We start from the raw sequence: 22,977 nt of genomic DNA, 5'->3' as shown, positions 1-22,977 counted from the left end.
TAAGATCCCACGTGCATGGCATGACCAAAAAAATAAAAAATAAATAAATAAGAGAATAAATTTTGGGGGAAAAAAACAAAAGCTTAAAGAGATCCCTAACCTTTCCCCCTACCCTACCATATAGAAACAAAGTATAGAAAGCCTAAGTATATGCCTTTGGCCAATAACCAATTGACCTAAAACCAGTTTATCTAAAGTTAATTGACCTATGATCAATGGCTTAATGACACATTTATCTAAATTTACTTATTTTTTCATTTATAAACTTTTATATGTGATATCAGCTTTTTACAGAAAAATTTTATATACTTTTATGTCTTCTATTATGACTACTTTTGATCACTTACATGTTTATTAACTAATGAGTTTATCTATTTTGAAAACTTGAGATACAGTTGACATATAACATTGTGTAACTTTAAGGTGTACGACATGTTGATGTGATACATTTATGTATTGTAGTGTGATTGCCACCACAGTGTTAGCTGACACCTCTATTAGGTCACATAATTATCATTTCTTCTGTGTAGCGAGAACAATTAAGATGTGGTTTCCTATGACTCTGAGGTTTATCGTACAGTGTTGTTGACTATAATCACTATGTTGCCCATTAGATCTCCAGAACTTACTTATCTACTGGTTGTAAGTTTGTACCCTGAAACAGCATCTCCCCAATTCCCCCACTCCCAGCCCCTGGTAGCCACCATTCTACCCTCTGTTGTGATGAGTTTGGCTTTTTAGATTCCACATCAAAGTGAGATCACACACTATTTGTGTTTCTCTGTCAGACTCATCTCACTTAGCATAATGCCCTCCAGGTACTTCCATGCTGTTGCAAATGGCAGGATTTCATTTTTTTTCTCATGGGTGAATAATATTTCATTGTGTATATACACACACACACACACACACACACTTCTTCATCTGCTGATGGACACTTGGGTTGTTGTCATATCTTGGCTATTGTGAATAATGCTGGAAAGATCACGGGAATGCAGATAATTCTTCAAGATCCTGATTTCATTTCCTTTGTATATATGCCCCAAAGTGGGATTGCTGGATCATAGGGTAACGCTATTTTTACTTTTTTGAGGAACCTCCACGCTTTTCCATAGTGGCTGCACCATTTCACATCCCACCAACAGTGCACAAAGGTTCTCTTTTCTCCGCATCCTCACCAGCACTTGTTATTTCTTGTCTTCTTGATGACAGCCATTGTAATAGGTGTGAAGTAATCTTTCACTGTGGTTTTGATGTGCATTTCCTGATGATTAGTGATGTTGAGACTCTTTTCATGTACCTGTTGGTCATTTGTATGTTTGGGAAAATCTCTGTTTAGTTCCTCTGTTCATTTTTTAAAATTGGGTTATTTGGTTTTTGTTATTGAGTTGTATGAGTTCTTTATATATTTATAAATATTAACCCTTATCTGATATATCATTTGCAAATATTTTCTCCCATTGTGTAGATTGCCTTTTCATTTTTGTAGAGTGTTTCTTTTGCTGTGCAGAGCTTTTTAGTTTGATGTAGTCCTGCTTGTTAATTTTTGCCTTTGTTGATTGTGTTTTTGGTGTCATATCCAAAAAATCGTTGCCAAGAAAATGTCAAGGAGATTTTTCCCTGTTTTCTTTTAGGAGTTTTATGGTATAAGGCCTTATGTTTAAGTCTTTAATTCATTTCAAGTTAATTTTTTGTGAGTGGTGTAAGGTAGGGGCACAATTTCGGTGTTCTGCATGTGATTACCCAGTTTTCCCAATACCACTTGCTGGAGAGACTGTCATTTCCTTACTGAGTATTCTTGGCTCCCTCGTCAAGCATTAGTCAACTGTATATGCAGAGATTTATTTTTGGACTCTCTATTCTCTTCCTTTGGTCTCTGCATCTGTTTCTATGCCAAAAGCATTTTATTATTTTAATTTTTGATGCTATTTTAAGTAGAATTTCTTTTTATATTTTCTTTTCAGATAATTATTTGTTAGTGTATAGAAACACTACTGATTTTCATATGTTGATTTTGTATCCTGCAACTTTACTGAATTCATTGACTAGGTCTTACAATTTTTTGGTGGACTCTTTAGGATTTCCTATATATAAAATGTCATCTGAAAATGGAGACAATTTTACTTGTTGGTTTCCAATTCTAAAAGCTTTTAATTTCTTTTTCTTGCTTGATTTCTCTGGCTAGGAATTCCAGTACCGTGTTGAATAAGAGTGGTGAGAGTGGACACCCTTGTCTTGTGCGTGATCTTAGAGTGAAAACTTGTAACCTTTCACCATTGAGTATGATTTTGGCTGTGGGTTTGTCATATATGGCCTTTATTATATTGAAATACTTTCCATCTATACCTAAGGTGTTACAAGATTTTATCATGAATGAATGTTAAATTTTGTCAAATGCTTTTTCTGCATCTATTTAGATGATTGCATGATTTTTATCTTTCATTCTATTAACTTGATGTATCACATTTATTGATTTGCATGTTATTAACCATCTTTGCATCCCAATGATAAATCCCATGTGACCATGGTGAATGATTCTTTTAATGTGCTGCTGAATTCAATTTAGTACTAGTATTTTATTGAGATTTTTGTATCTTTAGGTAGATTTGTCTGTAGTTTTCTTCTAATGTCCTTTTCTGGCTTTGGTATGAGGATAATGCTGACCTCATAAAATGAGTTTGGGAGTGTTTTCACCTCTTCAGTTTTGGGGAAGAGTTTGAAAAGGACTGGCATTAATTCTTCCTTAAATGTTTGGTAAAATTCACCAGTGAAGCCATCTGGTTTTTGATTACTGAATTAATATCCCTTCTAGTAATTGGTCTGTTAAGATTTTCTATTTCTTCTTCATTCAGTCTTGGTAGGTTGTATATTTCTAAGAATTTATCCATTTCTTCTAGGTCTAGTTTCTTGGCATAGAGTTATCATAGTAGCCTCTTATGATCCTTTGGATTTTGGTGGTCTCAGTTGTAATGTTTACTTTTTCATTCATAATTTTGTTGATATGGATCCTCTCTCTTTTTTTCCTTGTTTAGCCTAGCTAAAGGTTTGTCAGTTTTGTTTATCTTTTCAAAGAACCAACTCTTAGTTTCGTTAATCATTTCTATTATGTTCCTGTTCTCTATTTCATTTATTTCTGCCTTAGTCTTTATTATTTCCTTCCTTCTGCTAACTTTGGTCTTGGTTTATTCTTCTTTTCCTAGTTCCTTGAAGCATGGAGTTAGGTTGTTTATTTGAGTTTTTTCTTGTTTCTTAATACAGGCATTTACTGCTATGAACTTCCCTCTTAGAACAGCTTTTGCCGCATCCAATAAGTTTTGGTATATTGTGTTTCCATTTTTTTCTCTCAAGATATATGTATAATTTCCCCTTTAATTTCTTCTTTGATACATTGGTGGTTCAGGAGAGTATTGTTTAATTTTCATGTATTCATGAATTTTCCAGTTTTCCTCCTGTTACTGATTTCTACTTTCATACCACTGTGGTCAGAGAATATACATAGGACTTCAATCTTCTTGAATTTGCCAAGACTTGTTGTGTGGCCTAACATGTTATCTAGTTGAGAAAATGCTACATGTGCACCTATCTATCCATTGTTGAGAGTGGGGTAAATATATCATTTCATCCTCTCCTGGTCTGAAAAGTTTCTGTTGAGAATTCTGCCCTTCTGTTGAGGGCCTCCTGGGAAGTGGCCATGATGCTTGGGAAGCTAGATGTCCACATCAGGCTCTCTTTTTCCCACTGGAGAATCACAGGTCCACGGGGGCTTTCTTGGTCTGGTTCTGTGCCAGCCTCGGGGAGGGGTGATGAGGTTAGAGTGTAGTGATCCATTTACCTTCTAATACCATCCTTCTCAGTGTTCGCGGTCCAAAGAATTTCTTCAGACTCACCCCCTGTTCTGGGATTTTCACAGTGGTGTCTAATCTGTGGATATTTGCTAGTTTGTCTTCTTGTGAGGGAGACTGAAGTCAGGAACGATTTATATAACCATCTCAATAACCAAAAATAGATACTGATGTCAGAAGGCAGGACCTACTGTCTAATGGAAAAATTACTTTCAGAGACCATAGGCTGCCCCTCCAATCGCTTTGCATCCCAGAGTACAAAGGTCTGGGGGTTAGAATGATTTCAAAAGAGGGGCCACCTGCTGTCTGGTGCCACCTCACATTACGGACTCTCTCCCTGCAGCTGTGGTCCTCAGCAGCCCCAGGTACAGCTCCAGAAGTCCTTGATGTGGTGTGTGCTGTGCACAGCAAAGCTGTGGGTGCATGGCTGCCTCTGCCTAGATTTCAGAAGATGCTCTAGAGAGCTGTGGGTCCCAGGCAGAGAACTGCTGCTGAGGCGTGATCACCACTGACAGCCCCCCTTTAGGGCAAAGCCCAGTGGAGCCATATGCGCATGGTTCCCCCAAACTCCAGGCATGCAATTATAGCTCAGGAGAGCGGCCCGTGTACCCTTCAATGCAGGGAGCTGTGGGGGCGGGGCTGCTTGGAGCCTCGGAGGCCCCAGCCCTGCCCAGGAGTGTCTGGAGAATGGGACCTACGCCTGGATCTCTTGACTGCACTCCAGACTCTCATAAAGGTCTTTCCATCCGTGTATAGTTGTTAAATTAGCCTTTGTGTGAGAAGAGGGGGTCTGGGACCTGCTGTTCTGCAGGTGTGCTTCCTGGAATATTTATGACGATCCTCTCTATTCAGATATTCCTATTCTAGTGTTTAAAGTCTGAACAAAAGAATTGGAAGCGTGAAACACACACACACACACACACACACAGTGTCTCCCACAGAAGTTAGCCAACATGTTGAATTATTAAAGCAAGTGTGGCATGTCCAACCGTCAAAAGGATTTAGACAGGATGCTAAGGACTGATGTAAATTAAGTATAAGAAGGATATTTTTATTAAAAAGGATGAAAAAATGCCAGAGACAAGACTTTATTACTGTACATGACTAACTAAAAGGTATTTGTAGGGAGACAGACACAAGTCAGGAGATTATTCTATATTTGGCAAGAGAAAAAAGAGAAAAACTATGACGAATACATCAGTGTTTCCAGAGTCTTTTGGAACACACCATGAGGTTGCTTCTTCTAGGGACTAGAGAGTCTGCTCATCCTGTTTTGATAGCACTTGTAATGTAGTCGAAGCCTGCTGTTCTTTCAAGGTTTTGAAATCTTTCCTACGTACCTGTAAGGGTTTTGCTATTCTCTTATAATCCCCATCCGCACCCCTGAACTGTGATTGCATCTCATTAGGATAACAGTCTTTCAGGTATTTTTTCCTTCGTTATTTAAGACATCATGTTTCCATGATAAATCAGGAAAACAAGTGGACTTGCCAGCAAATTCCGAATTCTAGATAACAGGTGCCATGGTGTTTTAAATGAGCTGAAGCCAGATTGAGGACCTCTTCTGAGCTCTGAGACTCACGAGCGCTCACAGGCAGCTAGTCTAAGCTGAGGCACCCAATTCTGCGGAGTCCAGGTATAGATCAGTAATATAGGGGCGAGATTGACTTGGTAAAGAGTCCCGGTTTCCCACCTGTATCCAAAAAGGACATAGTCTTTGTAAACTAAACGCAACTCAGGTGAGGTGCTTATATCTATATTCTCACCAGATGGTGGAGATGAGGTAGGGAGGGAGAAATGAAAGCAAACCATCAAGCTGTCTCACCACTTACACACTTAATTCCTTACCTACAGTATACCTCTGCTGTTTTAAGGTCAATTTTGCCCTAAATCGAGTAAAGATTATACCAAATTATTATGGGAAATGTCCATACTCTGAGAATCAAAAAAAAAAAAAAAACATAAAGACTTCATAAATGCTGCATTATCGGAAGAGAGAAAGGGAGTCTTCACTGCCAGAACACATTTCCTTAATCATCGAGGTTTTATATATGACTGAAAAGTAAGACTCCTTCTAAGAACTGCTTTGAGGTATATAGTTTACTCAAGTCCTAAGGACATTCAGGAAAGGAAAGTGAGACCTTATGACACTAGGGAGGAAGATGAAGTTGTAGCGGAAGTTGTGAAGTATCAAAAATCTATTTAAAAGGGGTATTGACAGCGTACCCTTGGAAGAGGTTACTATGTTTTTTACAGTAAAATGTTTAGGTTCTATAAAAGGGAATTATTTGTGTTGAGGAGTAAAATATTGAGAATCTCTAAATGATCACAATGTTTCCTCATAGCACTAGAATATCAAAATCTTTTTTGTTGTTGTTGTTGAGGTTTTATTTGTTAGGGTACTTACTTCTGTTGGTCTTCAACCTTTCATTCTCCTTGTTTTCATCTCTTTCCAGTTATCTGCCATGCAGTTACAATCCTTACATATCATCCCAGATTATTTCCTCTTGCCTGATTCCAATTTTCTCCCCTTTCCCTGTTTACATCTCCTCCCCTCCCTGATATTTTCTAGATTTCTTCTATATTTGACCTTTGCATTTCCTTTGTACTCTCTGTATGTCTATTTAATTATGTTGCATATAACTATATTTTCATCTTTGCAACTTGGTTAATCTTTTGATCTTTCTGTGACAAATTTTTTAAAAATTTGTCAAATAAATGGGCTTTCTTACCTCTAAAGAGATTGTTTGGATCTGAAAATGAGTCACAAAGAAGTAGTGTCTGGGTAGATTTTAAATCAATATGTATTTATTTATTTTTCTTGACAAGGGATAATAGAAGTTGATAATAAAGCTAGCAGTGTTTAATATGTGTATTTTAAATTTTTAGATACAAAGACGTTTCCTTTTGATGTTTTTCCAAGTTTCATTTCAATTTATGCTTAATGGGTGGTTGATAATCTGAATAGATAATGGACGTTGGAATTGGCAGAAGAATCCACCACTGGCAACAGCATTTCCACCGTCTTCGGTAGGCACCAATTATATCCTGTTATCTTGCAGGTGTCTCTTCTGCAAAGGCCAGAGAGATTGAAACAGTGGTTTTCAGCAGAAGCCAAACCACTTCTTACTGCAGAAGAAGAGTCAGTGAGATCATTAGTCCATGAATGGAATATAAACCTGTAAACTTAAGCATGAGAGTAGAAGAGTTCTAGGAAGAGCATTTCTACATGGAGAAAAGAAGCTGGACAAAGGGTCCATTCAGTTGCTTCGTCACATTCACTGACTCCTTTTTACCCAACAGCCAAAATATTAACAAACCCCTCCCTCCTTTTCTTATATGTTTTTGGCATTTTGTTAATTTAGTCTTCAAAAATAACTTTGGTAAATGTCAAAGTGAAACAACGAGGGGATGGACAAAATATATGTTCTAAATACACCAGTGTCTTTATTATTTTAATCCTTTATATGGATCTTCAACCAATATTTGCCAGATGTCTTCTATTCACCAGGCATTTTTCTTTGTACTAGCAATAGAACAGCGGAAATGGCAGAAATATTCTCACAGCACTTATATTCAGTGAGGAAAATCTGACCATACAAAAATAGAATGATAAGGTAATTTCAGAAAGTAATAAGTGGTCAGAACACAATAATACAATAATGGGCCAGATATAGTCTGGAGGGTGGAGTTGATAAAATGGACCGAGAAAGGCTTTCAGAGGGTACAGCATTTGAGCTGAGATGTGAATGCTGAAAATGAGAAAGACAAGCAGATACCCACGTGAGGGTATGACAGGCATGTAGAATAGCAGGAGCAAGGTCCCTTGCTTAGTTTACTTGAAGGACAGAAAGACCTGTGTGGATGGAGAATATTGGGAAAAAAATAAGTTTGATGAGAAATGAGGTGACTTTGGTTAAACAGGATCAAGATCAGATCCATCCATCCATCCATCCAGAAGCTTCCATCAGCTTCTATGTGCTCGTTCTTTTCTTAAAATGTTTAGCATTTCCGGACTTCCCTGGTGGTCCAGTGGTAAAGAATACGCCTTCCAATGCAGGGGACGCGGGTTCGATCCCTGGTCAGAGAACGAAGATCCCACATGCCGTGGGGCAACTGAGCCCATGCGCCACAACTACAGAGCCCACGCGCCCTGGATCCTGCGTGCCACAACTAGAGAAGAGAAAACCTGCACGCGACAACGAGAGAGAAGCCCACGCGCCTCAACAAAAGATCCCGCCTGCCTCAACGAAGATCCCGCCTGCCACAACTAAGACCCGATGCAGCCAAAAATAAATAAATAAATAAATAATAAATCTTAAAAAAAAAAAAGAAAAGTTTAACATTTCACCTCCTCTTTCCTTTAGATAAGGGGTAGGGGAGGATTTCAGGAAAAAAGAGCCTGTGGGTACTCAGTCGTGGTACAGGTTTATTCTAAACAAATAGAAAACCTCTCAATCTCTTCATGCTTCAATGAGCTCAGAAAGAAGAAGTTATTTTTTCTTTCCAAATGTAGATGTGATCTACCTAACTCAAAGGATGGAGAAGTTTTCATCATGGAGTGTATCAATTAGAGGAAAAGTAAGTTTGTGGACATTCTAAATAATCCTTTCAATTGTATCTAAAAAGTAAAGGGTATTAGAAAGCTGAAAATTGGTCATTGTGTCCAGACCATTTTATCCTCCAGATGAGTTGTATGGTAGAAAAGCTAATTTAATAAATAACTCTCTAGTGGTAGAGCTGATGCCACAGTCCTCAACATAAACTGGCCTTCCAGTAGAAAATCCGCCTAAAACAAGAGTTAGGAAACGGACAGTTAATAGCTTCACTTTGGACTCATCTGTGTGTTGAGAATTTGCATAGTGTCAAGGTTTTACCACTCAAGAAATAACTCAAGGTCCATTTAATAATTATGGGGTCTATTAATAAGATAGTTTTTGGTGTCATCACATCAGTTTTATTTATATTTGCCTATCGAGGCCATTCCTAGCTAAGAATAATAAGTCAATAGTTTTAGATTAAAATTTGGTGATGATGTTCCTGTTCACTGTGACAGAATGACGTAGACAATATACCCACTTAATCAAGTAACTTAAATGTGTATCTGAAGGGGAGAATGGAAAAGAAAATCAACATTGACACCTGAGAAACATTATTTTTTAACTAGGAAGAGGACGGTATTGCCTTAACCAAGTTAAAGTTTGTCTGAACACAAAAATCCATGTAGTGTCTCGTAGTACAATATCAACCTCGATCTCACGAAGGTCAGAAAGAAAAAAAGAACGTCCACGGTCGGCACTACATGAACATAGCTCTGACATGTTTGAACCACGCCAAAAGTCATAAGGAGGAAAGTCAGTGAGGGCTTGAGCCTGCTGTGTTTCCTCTCCTTCTGTAACTCCCCAGACGCCATTGGAATGGTGTAAGTAGCATTTTGAGAGAATCTATAGGGGTGCCAGAAATCCCCGGGTACCATCAATGTATCAGAAACTGAGAAATAACTGAAAGATGCAAACCAAACATGATCAGGTTGAAAGAAAGATTTAAACTTTGCCAAGATTACAGGTTCAATGCTCTCAAATGACTGCTGTTATAGAAAAAATAGACCCTAGAGAATATCTTTGAAATTTTTCTGTTCTTGAAAATGGTAGGGCAATTTCCTGAAATACTCCCTTCTTCAAGGAGAAAAGTCTGTGAACTGAAGCTTGAGCAGTAGGCCCTCTGTATTGGTCAGCTTGGTGAGTGCAGGGCTTTCCGGAAGGTCAGTGCTATCGTCACCCGTCCTAATGGGAGACTGACTCGGGCTTGCCACATTACCAGTTGGTTAAGACTGGAACCCAGGAACTGAGACAAAGAGGGAAGAGGTTTCAGAGCAGTAGCTTTGGTTGGTAGCAGAGACACATTGTCAAATGAGACTGTAAGAAAATGGCAGGCTGAGTATAAGCAATGAATTCATTATGAAAGAAGATCAGGAAGGCCAGACGCCATTGAGTACAAGTTAATGGAATAAATAACATACTTGGATCCTCAGGGACTATTGGAGTCGCCCATGTGAGCAAAGAATTATGTTCCTGCCCTGACAAAGAGAGCAAGCTGGGTAATTTGTAGATCACAGTTTTTAAGAGCCCCTCAGAGATCTGGGTTCTCAAAGAAAGCTAGTTAACTAAAATCCAAAGTCATAAGGTCCTACTAAAATGGAGGGGGCGTGACATCACAAAGGGAACGGTGTATGTCTTTCGGGCACCTCTCAAAGGTCTTATCTTTATTCTCAGAACATGCTAGCTTCCGTTTCCAGACTATCTTCAACTTCTTCTGAAGTTTCACAGACTCTTCTCTCTATAGGATTCTGGAAAATGACAAAACAAGTCACAGCTCATATTGTCCTCACGTGAAATAACACAAATGGAAAAAAAGAGCCATTTGCACTCTTGCTTGCTACAAATACTTAGCATATATACACTTGACCAGACACTGTGTCACTGGATCGGAGATGGAAGCATTGCCTGTTAGTGTGAACCACGTTTTCTTCCAGATAAGGATTCATTTTCTCGCCAATAAACTTGACCTTCAAAATAATGATTTGGGGTCACTCCAGCATACTGTTACACATAGGGGACTGAAAATGGTAAATGCAGTAAAGTTTCCATGGAGGTGTATTTCCACACACACACACACACACACACACACGTACATATATATATGTATATCTCCCATTTCCTTCACTCCTCAGCTCTTGGTCACCATGATTCTACTCAATATTTCTATTGAGTTTAACTGTTTTAGAGTCCACATGTAAGTGAAATCATGCAGTATTTATCTTTCTCATTTCACTTAGCATAATGTCTCCACTTTCATCCACCTTGTTGCAAATATATATGTATATCAAATCATCATGTTGTACACCCTAAATACATACAACGTTTATTTGACAATAAGGCTGGAAAAAACTTGTTAAAAAAAACGCAAAAAACCTTATGACCTGATTTTAGTCACAACATTACGATGTTGAAAGGGGACCTCATTTTGTTCCTGTCCAAATCTCAGAAACAAAGAAACACAAAACCAAACATTCTCATCACTGTGTTTCCTTTCTTGGTGAATGCCCTTTTACTTTATTCAGGAACCCAGTGCACCCATTTATGCATTAAATATAGTCAGTTATAGCTCTTCCGTATTCCTTTCACTTGTCACCTTCTCTTAACCCAGAGTTTGCCGTCCAGTTGTTCTGTCTCAGCTCAGTCCCAGTGATCATTCCCTTCCAGGCCGCCCCTTCCTGTCTGTCTTCTTCGTTGCCCAAAGACAGGTGTCTAAACTCAGACGAGTTTGTCCATTCCATTATGAGGACAAGCCAATGTATACAGCCCCTCCTACCTTAGCATGTGCCGTCAGGGCTCTCCTGGGCGCCTCTGATTCTCCTCACCAGACTGCGGGCGTGATCGCTTCAGCTAACATCACTGTGCTGTAATCCACCACCATCAGTATACCGTGGTCATCACATCTCGGCGTCTTTCCTCATGTTATTTCATTTGTCTGAATTCCCCTCCACTCTCATCTCTAGTCCTCAGATTCACCTCACAAATCATTTTTCATTTATAAATATATACAATCATGATTTCTTTTGTAAAGTTGGTGTTATGTTGTGGGTTTTTTGTTTATACTTTGACTAATTTCACAAAAAGAATTAGTCCTCTTTCTCTGTAACCCCGTGTTTCCAAATAGTCATGCTTTAACTTTTCACTTATTTTGGTATAATCATTTTTCCTATGTTTGTCTCTTCCCATAAAACTTTAAGATCCTTGTGAGTAGTTATGTGGCTTACGTGTGTTTTAGACCTGAAACTCAGAAAAGTGACTGGAAGATAGTATATTCAGATATAAGCTGACTGACAAATAACTTTATTGAAAACTGAATAAGCAGATATTTTCAAATGACTATTTGGGGTTGAAAAGTTAGAGGTGAAACTGCAAATTGGGAATCTCTTCCACAGGGGACTCAGAAGGAGGGATCAAAGTAAAAGATGAAGACATATAAGCAAAGAAAAGGAATAGGTGGGCCATGGGCTGGAAGCAGCAGAAGAGAAGAAGGAAGAAGGTCTCCTCTGGACTGCTTGAGTCTCAGAGCTCAATAGATATAGATAGATTATAGATGATTGATAGATACAATAGATAATAAATAATAGATGATAAATGATAGATATAGATAGATAGGTAGATACAGATAGATAGATACAGATATATAGGAGCTGAAATGTCTCTTACAGAGACATTTCTCATGGAGTATTCATTGTTTTTCCTTCTTCCAACAATCAGCATAAAGTTGAAAAAGAACCATCATGTGTTTGTTTATCACAGGGAATACTCTTGAACTAATGATTGCTTCATATTTCTTTATTCTTTCTCTTTCCCTCATTCTCCCATTCTGTTCTCTCATTCATTCTCTCTCCCGCCCATCCCCTCCCCCGGTCTCCCAACCCCATCTCTCTCTCTTACACACACACAAACTCGCACACATAATTGTATGCAAGGTAGATAGGGTCACTTCCACGGCTACTTTAAATGTTGTTATACATTTATCTTTTTAACATATGGCTGGAAAAGACCTGAAATACAATTGTAACACCCTCATGATCCTCCCACCTGAACTTGTGCCCTATTAAAGCATGTTTGCTAGAGGACAGATGCGTACGTGTATTATTCGCTATCTGTTGCTATATAGCGTATTACCAAGAGTCAGTAGCTTAAAACAGTAAGCAGTTACTAACGTAATTTATGTGGTGAGACAGATAAGTGTCTCTGGCTCAAGAGCTCTTACAAGGTTGCTGTAAAATTGGGGGCCTGACTGGAGGTTCATCTGAAGGCTGGGGTGCAAAGGAATCTGCTTCCAAGCTCACTCACTCACTCATGCAGTTGTTCACAGGCTTCACGTCTTCACTGGCCATTTGCTAACGTCATCAGTCCCCTGCCACATGGGTCTTCCCATAAAGGAACCCAGCAGACCATGCGGATATCCTAAATCTGTGGGAAACGCATAACACTAACTCCTGCTTTCTCATCCATTGAGTTACCACCACATTGCATACTTTTGTCCCTGGAGATTTCCTGTGGAAGACTGAGTTATTCTCTTTCTGTTAGACTCCACTAATCATGAACAAACCACAGGTCCAGGGAGCATCATAAAAGGCCATGGATCTGCCATGCTCAGTGACCCCAGGCCCCGACCATGTTGATGACGCTTCCCTTCAGCTGCCGTTCATCCATGAGACTCCATGTGCTTCTCTCCATGCTCCTCTTTTTGACTCTCTTATCCCCAGGTAAGGTGGTGGCTGATTACCTGGGTCTGCAGTTTAGACGGCTATTGGGCAGGTCAGACAAGACCCTGGAATCAGTCTTACAGATTCGTAAACCTCGTATCAACAGCTTCCCTGGGATTACAATGGGGGAGGAGAGGAAAGAGACCTTTCCTTTGCCATTAGCCACATTGCCTGATGAGGTCACATTCCGCTTTATCCTTACTTTGTGTCTTGGGATGCCTAGGTGAGGCACAGCAATTTATTTGTAGGCAGGTAGATCTGAAAGGATTGGATTTCATCAGCATCTATCATTTTATCTATTCAGTAGGTCGGAAAAAGAAATGGACAGAGTCTTATCAACAGGGGTTAGTGCTAAGGGGTGTCCTGGGGAACTCTGTCCTGTAGGTGTTTGTCTCCTTAAGGAATGGAGACATCAGCATAACGAGTACAACTCTCGCTATGGGAGAGGCATGTCCATAATTGTAGGAGTAGGGTGAGCATTTTTAAAATCCAAACTAGACACTTTTGGAAAGTGAAAGAAGCAGTCTTTTTGTTGTTGTTGTTGTTGTTGTTGTTGCGGTACGCGGGCCTCTCACTGTTATGGCCTCTCCTGCTGCGGAGCACAGGCTCCGGATGCACAGGCCCAGCGGCCATGGCTCACGGGCCCAGCCGCTCCGTGGCATGTGGGATCCTTCCGGACCGGGGCACAAACCTGTGTCGCCTGCATCGGCAGGCAGACTCAACCACTGCGCCACCAGGGCAGCCTAAAGAAGCAGTCTTATAACTGTATCAGAACTAAGGCATAAACCAGAACTGTCTCATCTAAACTGGCCACTGGGCCACTCTATGTAAATGGCACAGACCCAGAATAGGGTTTCAGAAAGAGGATTACGGTTCCCAGGGAGGAGTTACTGAGAAGATCAAGTGCTGGTCCACAGTCTAGGAAGGGATTCTCACGTTAAATAGCAGTCGCACGGCATAGGTACCCCAACATAAATCTAGTCTCGCAAAAGGAGGCAAGAAGGAGGAAAACACATTTTGGAATACTGACGCATGAGTTCTGTAGGAAGAAAATGACTGGGCTGGGAAATGGAGACAGCAACACAAAATGGGATACTCTGTGATCATGGACGCTTAGGGCTAAGACTGTCAATTAAAAACTATCAGGCTCAAACTCGTCATTTTTAGATAAGATGACTGAGGTCCACAGAAGTACTTCACAATCTATAATTTAAGTATTCATACCTGCATCTGAAAACAACATGTCACGGTTGAGGAGGTTGATAGTCAATTCTGTAGAAAGAGTTTAAATAGTTTGTAGGTCATGTAAGACTAGCTGGTAGCAGTGGGAGCAAACATATTAAGAAGACACATATTGGACACAGTGATCTCTGCATTTCTTTTTTCATTAAAGAGGAATTTGTTTAGAGTATACTAACTGTCAGGCTCTGCTCTAAATTTCCTATTGGCTATCGTATGATTTCAATGAAGACTATGACTAGAACAGAGAAAACTTTCCTGCTTGAATGGTGCTTCCAATGCTAACCTTTATGTTGTTCACATGCTGGTATTCTTTAACCTCTACTCAATTTACTTGCACTCTAAGGACAGACTGACTCAAGTGGCGTGGATTCATTTCCTCTTGACAGAACGGGCCATTAACAAGTCAGACCTATGTGGGCGTCTCCATGCCCCCTGACCAGGGAGGAGCTCTGAGAAAGAGGTTAGGACACGGGGAGGGGGAAGGGTAAGCTGGGACGAAGTGAGAGAGTGGCACGGACACATATACACTCCCAAACATAAAATAGATAGCTAGTGGGAAGCAGCCGCATAGCACAGGGAGATCAGCCTGGTGCTTTGTGACCACCTAGAGGGGTGGGATAGGGAGGGTGGGAGGGACACGCAAGAGGGAAGAGATACGGGGATATATGTATACGTATAGCTGATTCACTTTGTTATACAGCAGAAACTAACACAACACTGTAAAGCAATTATACTCCAATAAAGATGTTGAAAAAAGAAAAACTGGAGGGCAAGTACTATTACAGTTTTAAGAACAACGTAACTTGAAATAAAATATATAAATATGCTGTCAAAATCTAAAGACTTGATAGAAATGGCTCTAAAATTCATGTCTATAATTAGCCATAATATTAAGTAATACAGAACTTTTCCCTATCATTTGCTACTGTTTTAACTTTAAGATATAAGGAAAGAATTATCTATTTTTATTTGGGAAAAACATTTTTACATTTTACATTGTCTTACGTAATAATTCCACGTTATATAAGAGTAATGTTAGCTTATCTGATCAGTAAACCAGTATAAGGAGTATTTTCATTATTTCCTTTCTAGTTATTAAAATGTTTTTGAATTACTTTATACTTTCTTATTTCAATTTTCATTTGTTATTAAATTACAGTTACATGCATTATTATCAAACATACTTATCTGTGCTATTTTAAAATTGTTCAGGATCCTGAGAGGACTCATATGTAGTCAGTTCTTCTTTATGTCATGTGGAAAATAGAAACTGAGTTATATTTCACATTTATAATGTTTAGAATTGAAAGCGTTTGTAGATTTTACCTTAAAAATTGCTGTTTTAGGTGCGCTATAGTCTTAATGTATTTTTACTGCTTGATCTGTCAGTTGTGAGTGAGGAGATGTCGTCTGTATTACTCTTTGTCAATTTATGGTTGGGTAACTAGACGTGTTACCTAGATGTGTTATCTAGGATGATAATAGCAGCAGTAACCGTAGCAACGACAGGAGAAACAATAGTAGTAGCAGTTCTATCAGTCAGGATCCAGTCAATTAGAATATACTAGTATTTTGGACAAAGGGGATTTATGTCAGGATTTGTTCAAAGAGAATGCTGAGGGAACCCAGAAATAACTGCAGGAAGTAGATAACACCACTCAGTGGGACAACAAAACGGAAGCAACCAGGAGCCTGGGAAGGAGTCCTGTGACCCTCAGGCCTCGGAGGAGGGGCATGCTGTGCAGCTGTGACTGGTGCCTCTGCAGCTCTAAGGGGAGGCCTTTCAGGGTCAGCCCTCAGATCTATGAGGAAGGGGCATCAACTAGCTGTTGCTGGCATCTGTTTGAGGACATGATGAAATTGGTCCTGGAGTGCCATGAGAAGGTGGACCCTGGGGCCGACCGTTTCTTCTGGATGCAACCTGTCATTGCTGTAGCAGCAGTGACAGGAACAAAAATGAGGAAGGAAGTCCCTCCCCCTTCTCCAAGCTCTACATCCCCCTGTAGTGCCTGTCATTAAAGCCAATTGGCAAAGGAGTCTGGGAAATGTAATTTGCACAGTCCTGGTCCCAGCATCACTGGAGAGCATAGTATCAAGGAAATTGGAACAAAGAGCCATTGGGGGAAGTGACGCCACAGTGGGTGCAATGTTATAAAGGTTGAGCAGTCAGATTTTCTTTGATGTGCAGATGTTTCAAGTGATTATGTTGTAAACGCATTTGTAATTTCCTTGACAGATTTTTTTTAAAGTATACATAGTTTAGATTCCTACTTTTAAAATATTTATTTATTTGGTTGCACTTGTTGCTAGGGCAAAATACAAAGAGAAGTATGGAACTGGGAATGAATTAAGTCAGATTCGTTCAGGCAATGGGATCTGATGCAAATTGGGTGAGAAGGTGGTTAGGCACTGAAAAAGATGGAGAAGCAAAAACAGGAGAGAAACAATATGTAAGAATGAAAAATATCACCAATTATGCTGGAGTGTCTGAGAATTACTTTCACATGCTGCATGTCCATGAATTAAACGCACACCATTCTGAAGGATAGTTATGGGAGTGGGTGGATGCCTCACACCTATTTAGGGCTTTCCTAGGAAGGCTACAACATGCTCTTGAGACAAGATATTTATCCTCTTCTGGGTTTTGGTTCTTACCATTTTTTCAAAGCCTGTAGCAGAGTTTTTTCAATCTCAGCACTACTGACATTTTGTGTCAGATAATTCTTTGTCTTGAAGGTCATTTCTGTCATTGTAGGATGTTTAGTAACATCCTTGGTCTCTATCCACTAGGTGCCAGTAGCATATTTCTGGTTGTCACAACTGAAAGTATCTCTAGACATTGCCAATTATGTGCCGGGGGCAAAAGCATCTCCAGTTGAGAACTCTGGCTTATAGCATCTGTATCCTCATGCAGGGTTTGTTTTTCTTCTAGCCATTTGGACCAATCCTTAGGGCTAAGTTTTGGCTGTAGGGTCATCAGGTGGTAGCTGACATTGAATGAACCCAGGAAACAGTTTGGGTTATATGAATACATCAGGAGCAGAGCCAGAGGGGATTTTTTCCCATCGCCCAGTATCAGTGCCCACTGTTTTATACTTTGAACTATAAGAGAGGGTGATGTAGGCTTTTCTGCATGACTGGACCTCCTCCAGATTTTTACCTGTCCCTGTAGTGGTGCCAGGCCTCAAAGGTACAGGAAAGGTATGGGGGTGGAAGCTGTGGTTACTCTGGAAGGCCGTGTTCTGGGTGGAGAAATATAGCAGGTTCTTGTAAGTGAACTCTATCCTGACATTCAAGCTTAATGAAAAGAAGACACAAGCTATTAGAAGTCAGATAAAGGGAGCAATAAAAGCAGAAGACAGGAACAGAATTGATATTTGTACTGTCTTTTAAGTCAGATTTATTGAGATGTCTCACACAACAGACATCTGAATTTTATTGCTTAAAAATTAGCTCAATTCTATGAGATTTAAAAAATCCATATAGTTGTATAACCAACACCACAGTCAATACATAGAACAGTTCTATTACCTACAAAATTCCCCTCACATCCTTTTGTGGTCAACGTCTCCTGTTCCTAGCCCCTGACAATGTCTTATCTTTCTGTCCCTGTAGTTTGTCTTTTCTTCTTTCTTATTTATTTCTTCTTAAGTGAGTTTTGTTAGTTTGTTTCTTTAAAAGAATTTGCCTATTTTCATTGATCTTGTTGGATTTATGGACATATGGTTATGCCTAATAATGCCTGGTTATTCATCTTATATCTGTAGGATATGATGTCCTTTCTTTCATGGCTGGCATTGGTAATCTGTTTTCTTTTTGTCTATCTCTCTCAGATCAGAATGGTAAGACATTTATAAATTTTATTCATCTTTTCAAAGAACCGATTTTTGATTTCTTTTTTGTTCTCTATTGATTTTCTGTTTAACTTCTTTTATTATTTACATTAATCTCCTGCTTTTCTTGTTTTAGATTTAATTTGCTCTTCTTTGATGATATAAGCATTTGGATACTATACATTTATTTCAAAATGCTACTGGAGCTTTATTCCACACAGTTTGTTATGTTGTATTTTTACTCAATTCAAATGCTTATTCATTTTTATCCAGAAGTGTGTTGTTTAATTTCCAAATATATGGGAATTTTCTAGGTACTGAGTGTTGATTTCTGGTTTAATTCTAATAAGGTCACAGAGCATATTTTATATGATTTGGATAATTTTATGTCTATCAAGACTTGTTTTGTGGCCCAGAATACAGTTTATATTGGTAAGTGCACACTTAGAAAGAATGTTTATTCTGCTGTTGTTGTGGGAAGTTTTTAAACAATATTAATTAGATTGTTTGTTGTTAGTATTGTCCAGGTCTTTTATATACTTACTGAATTTTTGTCCTCTTATTTTATTGATTACTGAAAAAGAAATGATTTTTATTGAGATGTAAGTGACATACAACATTATATTTCAGGTATACAAGATAATGATTCAATATATGTATATATTGGGAAGTGATCACCACAATAAGTCTAATTAACATCCATCACAGTGCATGGCTACAAACTTTTTCCTTGTGATGAGAACTTTAAGATCTACTCTCTTATCTACTCTCTTATCAAGCATTCAGTACAGTATTATTAGCTATAGTCACCCATGCTGTACGTTACGTCCCTGGGACTTATTTATTTATTTATTTATTTATTTATTTTTGCGTTACGCAGGCCTCTCACTGTTGTGGCCTCTCCCGTTGCAGAGCACAGGCTCTGGAGGCACAGGCTCAGTGGCCATGGCCCGCAGGCCCAGCCGCTCCGCGGCATGTGGGATCCTCCCGGACCGGGGCACGAACCCATGTCCCCTGCATCGGCAGGCGGACTCTCAACCACTGCGCCACCAGGGAAGCCCTAGGACTTATTTATTTTATAACTGGAAGTTTGTATCTTTTGACCGTTTCACCCTTTTTACCCACCCCCAACCCCTTGACTCTAGTGACAACCAGTCTGTTCTTTGTATCTATGAGTTTGTTGTTTTTTTGGTTTGATTTTTCTTTTGGATTCCACATATAAATGAGATCATACAGTATTTAACTTATTGCACGTAGCATAATGCCATCAAGGTCCATCCATGTTGCCACAAATGGCAGGATTTCATTCTTTTCTATGGCTTAATAATATTTCATCATATATATAATGTGTATCACATTTTCCTTATTCATTCATCTATAAGTGGACAAAGGTTTTTTCCATGTTTTGATTATTGTGAATAATGCAATGAACATGGGGGTGCAAATATATTTCTTTTTTTTTTTTTAACATCTTTATTGGGGTATAATTGCTTTACAATGGTGTGTTAGTTTCTGCTTTATAACAAAGTGAATCAGTCATACATAAACATATGTTCCCATATGTCTTCCCTCTTGCGTCTCCCTCCCTCCCACCCTCCCTATCCCACCCCTCCAGGCTGTCACAACAAATATATTTCTGAGTTAGTGTTTCTGTTTCCTTAAAATAAACCCCAGAAGCAGAATTATTGTATCATATGGTAGTTTTATTTTTAAAATAGTCTTTGCACATGAAATAACCTTATATATAGAAAACCCTAAAAGACTCCATGAATAAATGTTAGAACTAATAAATGAATTAAGTAAAGTTTCAGGATACAAAATCAACATACAAAACTTAGTTGCATTTCTATATGTTAAAAATGAACTATCTGAAAAATTAAGAAAACAATTTTATTTGTGATAACATCAAAAACAATAAAAGACTTATAAGTAAATTTAACCAAAGAATTGAAACACCTATACACTGAAAATATAAGACAACAATGAAAGAAATTGAAGAAGATACAAATAAATGAAAAGATGTCCCAGAATAATTAATATTCTTAAAATATCCATGCTACTGAAAGCAATCTACAAATTTTGTGCAATTCCCGTCAAAATTCCAATGGCATTTTTCACAGAAAAAGAAAAAACAAATTCTAAAGTTCATATAGAACCACAGCAGAACCTGAATAGCCAAAGCCATCAGCTAGAAGAACAAAGCTGGAGCATCACAACTTCCTAATTTTAAACTGTATTACAAAGCTATATTAATCAAAACAGCATGTTATTGGCATAAAACAAACACGTAGACCGATAGAATAGAATCAAGAGCCTAGAAATGAACCCGCATATATATGGTCAACTAATATTTGACAAGGGAGTCAAGACTCCTCAATGGGGAAATGATAGTCTCTTTAATAAATGGTGTTGGGAAACATGCATTGGGCATATACATACACACAGAATGGAATATTGTTCAGTTATGAAAAAAAGAAGGAAATCCTATCATTTGCAGCAACGTAGATGAACTTTGAGAACATATGCTAACTGAAGTAAGTCAGACAGAGAAAGACAAATACCATATGATCTCATTTATATGTGGAATCTAAAAAAAATCCAAACTCGTAGAAACCGCAGGTAGATTGGTGGTTGCAGGGAGTGAGGTTGGGGTGAATGGGTGAAGGTGGTCAAAAGGTACAAGCTTCCAGCTGTAAGATGAATAAGTTCTGGAGATCTAATATACAGCCTGGTATATATAGTTAACAGTAAGTAATTTATTGTGTAACTGAAAGTTGATAAGAGAGTAGATCTTAAAAGTTTGCACCAGGCTTCTCTGGTGGCTCAGTGGTTGAGAGTCCGCCTGCCGATGCAGGGGACATGGGTTCGTGCCCCAGTCCGGGAAGATCCCACATGCCGCGGAGCGGCTGGGCCTGTGAGCCATGGCCGCTGAGCCTGTGCGTCCGGAGCCTGTGCTCCGCAACGGGAGAGGCCACAGCAGTGAGAGGCCCACGTACCGCAAAAAAAAAAAAAGTTTGCACCACACACAAAAAATTTCTAACTATCTGAGGTGATGGAAGTGTTAGATAACCTTATTGTGGTAACCATTTTGTGATAAATATGTATATTAAAAAATCGGACAAAGGACCAGAATAGACGTTTTTCCAAAGAAGTCATACAAAAGGCTAATCCGTATGTGAAAAATTGCTCAACATTACTATTCATCAGGGAAATGCAAGTCAAAACCACAGTGAGATACCATCCCACACCTGTTAGGATGGCTGTTGTCAAAAGATAAAAGAGAAGAAGTGTTGGTGAGAATGTGGAAAAAAGGGAACCCGGAGGACTGGCTTTGAAAAGGGTGTGAGAATTGTCTTTTATCGGGGTGTTGCTCTGTCCACACTCAGCTTGCTGGCGAAATCTGGGAAATCCGATTATGCAGGTTTCCTGTGATCGGCCCTTTTGAGAGGGAGGGAGACCCCACAAGCCTGCATGGAATGAAGTCGTGCATTTTCCAAGTGGGGAAGGAGAGTAGTGTCCCCAGATGAAGGGTGGAGGGCTGCCCGGGCCAGGCAAAAACCGTAGGTAAGAAAAAAGGCCCCCCACCCAACCTGGAGCTCATCCAGGCCGTATAGAGAGATGGAGACCAAACCACGACCAAGTGAAAATACATCGTACGAATTCCTAAACTAGGTTTTGTGTTTGCAAGTTTTGTTTTTTTTATTTATTGAGAACTCACTAAGAATCCCTGTGAGAACAAAGACAGAAAGAGAGGCGAGAGCAAAAGCGAGCGAGGGAGTGAGGATAAAACATCCAAACAAACAAACAGCTTGAGAAGGGCGTCAGTGCTCCCTGGGTATAGCAGGGTCGACTTCAGGCACGTGCACCGTGGGCAGACGGCATGGTCGGCCGTCCACACGCCTCCCAGCCTGGATTTCTGAGTCGATGCAGAATTCCTGGCAGGAGCCGTTTGGAACGCTCACAGACTTCCTTGAAACCGGCCCTGCCTGCACAGAGAAGAGAGTTGTGGTAGCTATTTCCTGGTGTCCCTGAATTTTTATTGAATTACATGGGAGGAGGGAGTATCTGCAAACAGTCTTGTGTGGATTTTTCATTGTTACTTGATTTCTTAAAAATCTGCTTTCACACAAAAATTTGGATTTGGGGCATTGCTGTAAAATCGGACAAGATTGAGTGCATCTGAGTAACGAAAGGCTAGCCGTGGGCAGCCCTGCCCCCACGCCAGGGCACACACACCCCAGCTCTTCTGGGTCTTTCTCGATCCTTATTATCTGTTAACACCGATGACAGAGGTCAGTTTTTATTTAATATTAGTCTTCTACTGCTGGTTTTCCTAGAGTAGAAGAAACTTTTTAGAGATATCTCTCTTTCTGTATGTGTGTGTGTATGTGTGTGTCTTTCAAAAGCGGAACTGAAATACAGATCCAAAGGATAATATACATCAAGGAAATTATTAGAGAGGATATGTTTCCGGGGGAAGGGAACAATATTCCTACATATGTAACATGCAAACAGTGCCCATGTCAGTATCTCTTGCATCCTGGAGCTGCGCTCACTGCCTCTCTTCCTGGCTCTGGTCTTTGAGGTTTCAATCTGCTGCAGGAATCACTGCATACATTAAGATTCTTAAAGGCTAAACAAGCATCCTTGTTAAAAGCATTGACTAGTATTTGACTTCTTTCCTAATGTATTAGTGTTCGGGGGTGGGGTCATACACAATGAGGGGCTCAGTTTCGAAAGTGGCTTGATT

The 22,977-nt window shown here is 39.4% G+C and overlaps 1 protein-coding gene and 1 long non-coding RNA gene across 2 annotated transcripts in view; one reads left to right on the top strand and one right to left on the bottom strand.

The window, feature by feature from the left end:
- The window catches only part of LOC137216226 (uncharacterized), a 154,648-nt gene that overhangs the window by 29,464 nt on the left and 102,207 nt on the right, over positions 1–22,977 (top strand). The window lies entirely within an intron of this gene.
- LOC137216191 (beta-defensin 109-like) lies at positions 6,768–21,879 on the bottom strand. Its single transcript, XM_067722109.1, is given in 4 exon segments — positions 6,768–6,894; positions 6,896–6,971; positions 17,555–17,691; positions 21,818–21,879. Coding segments are annotated over 4 exon segments (402 nt in total).

This window comes from Pseudorca crassidens, chromosome 21 (genome assembly GCF_039906515.1).
Source record: "Pseudorca crassidens isolate mPseCra1 chromosome 21, mPseCra1.hap1, whole genome shotgun sequence".
Classification (NCBI taxonomy): domain Eukaryota; kingdom Metazoa; phylum Chordata; class Mammalia; order Artiodactyla; family Delphinidae; genus Pseudorca; species Pseudorca crassidens.
This window is presented reverse-complemented; position numbering and strand designations above follow the sequence as displayed.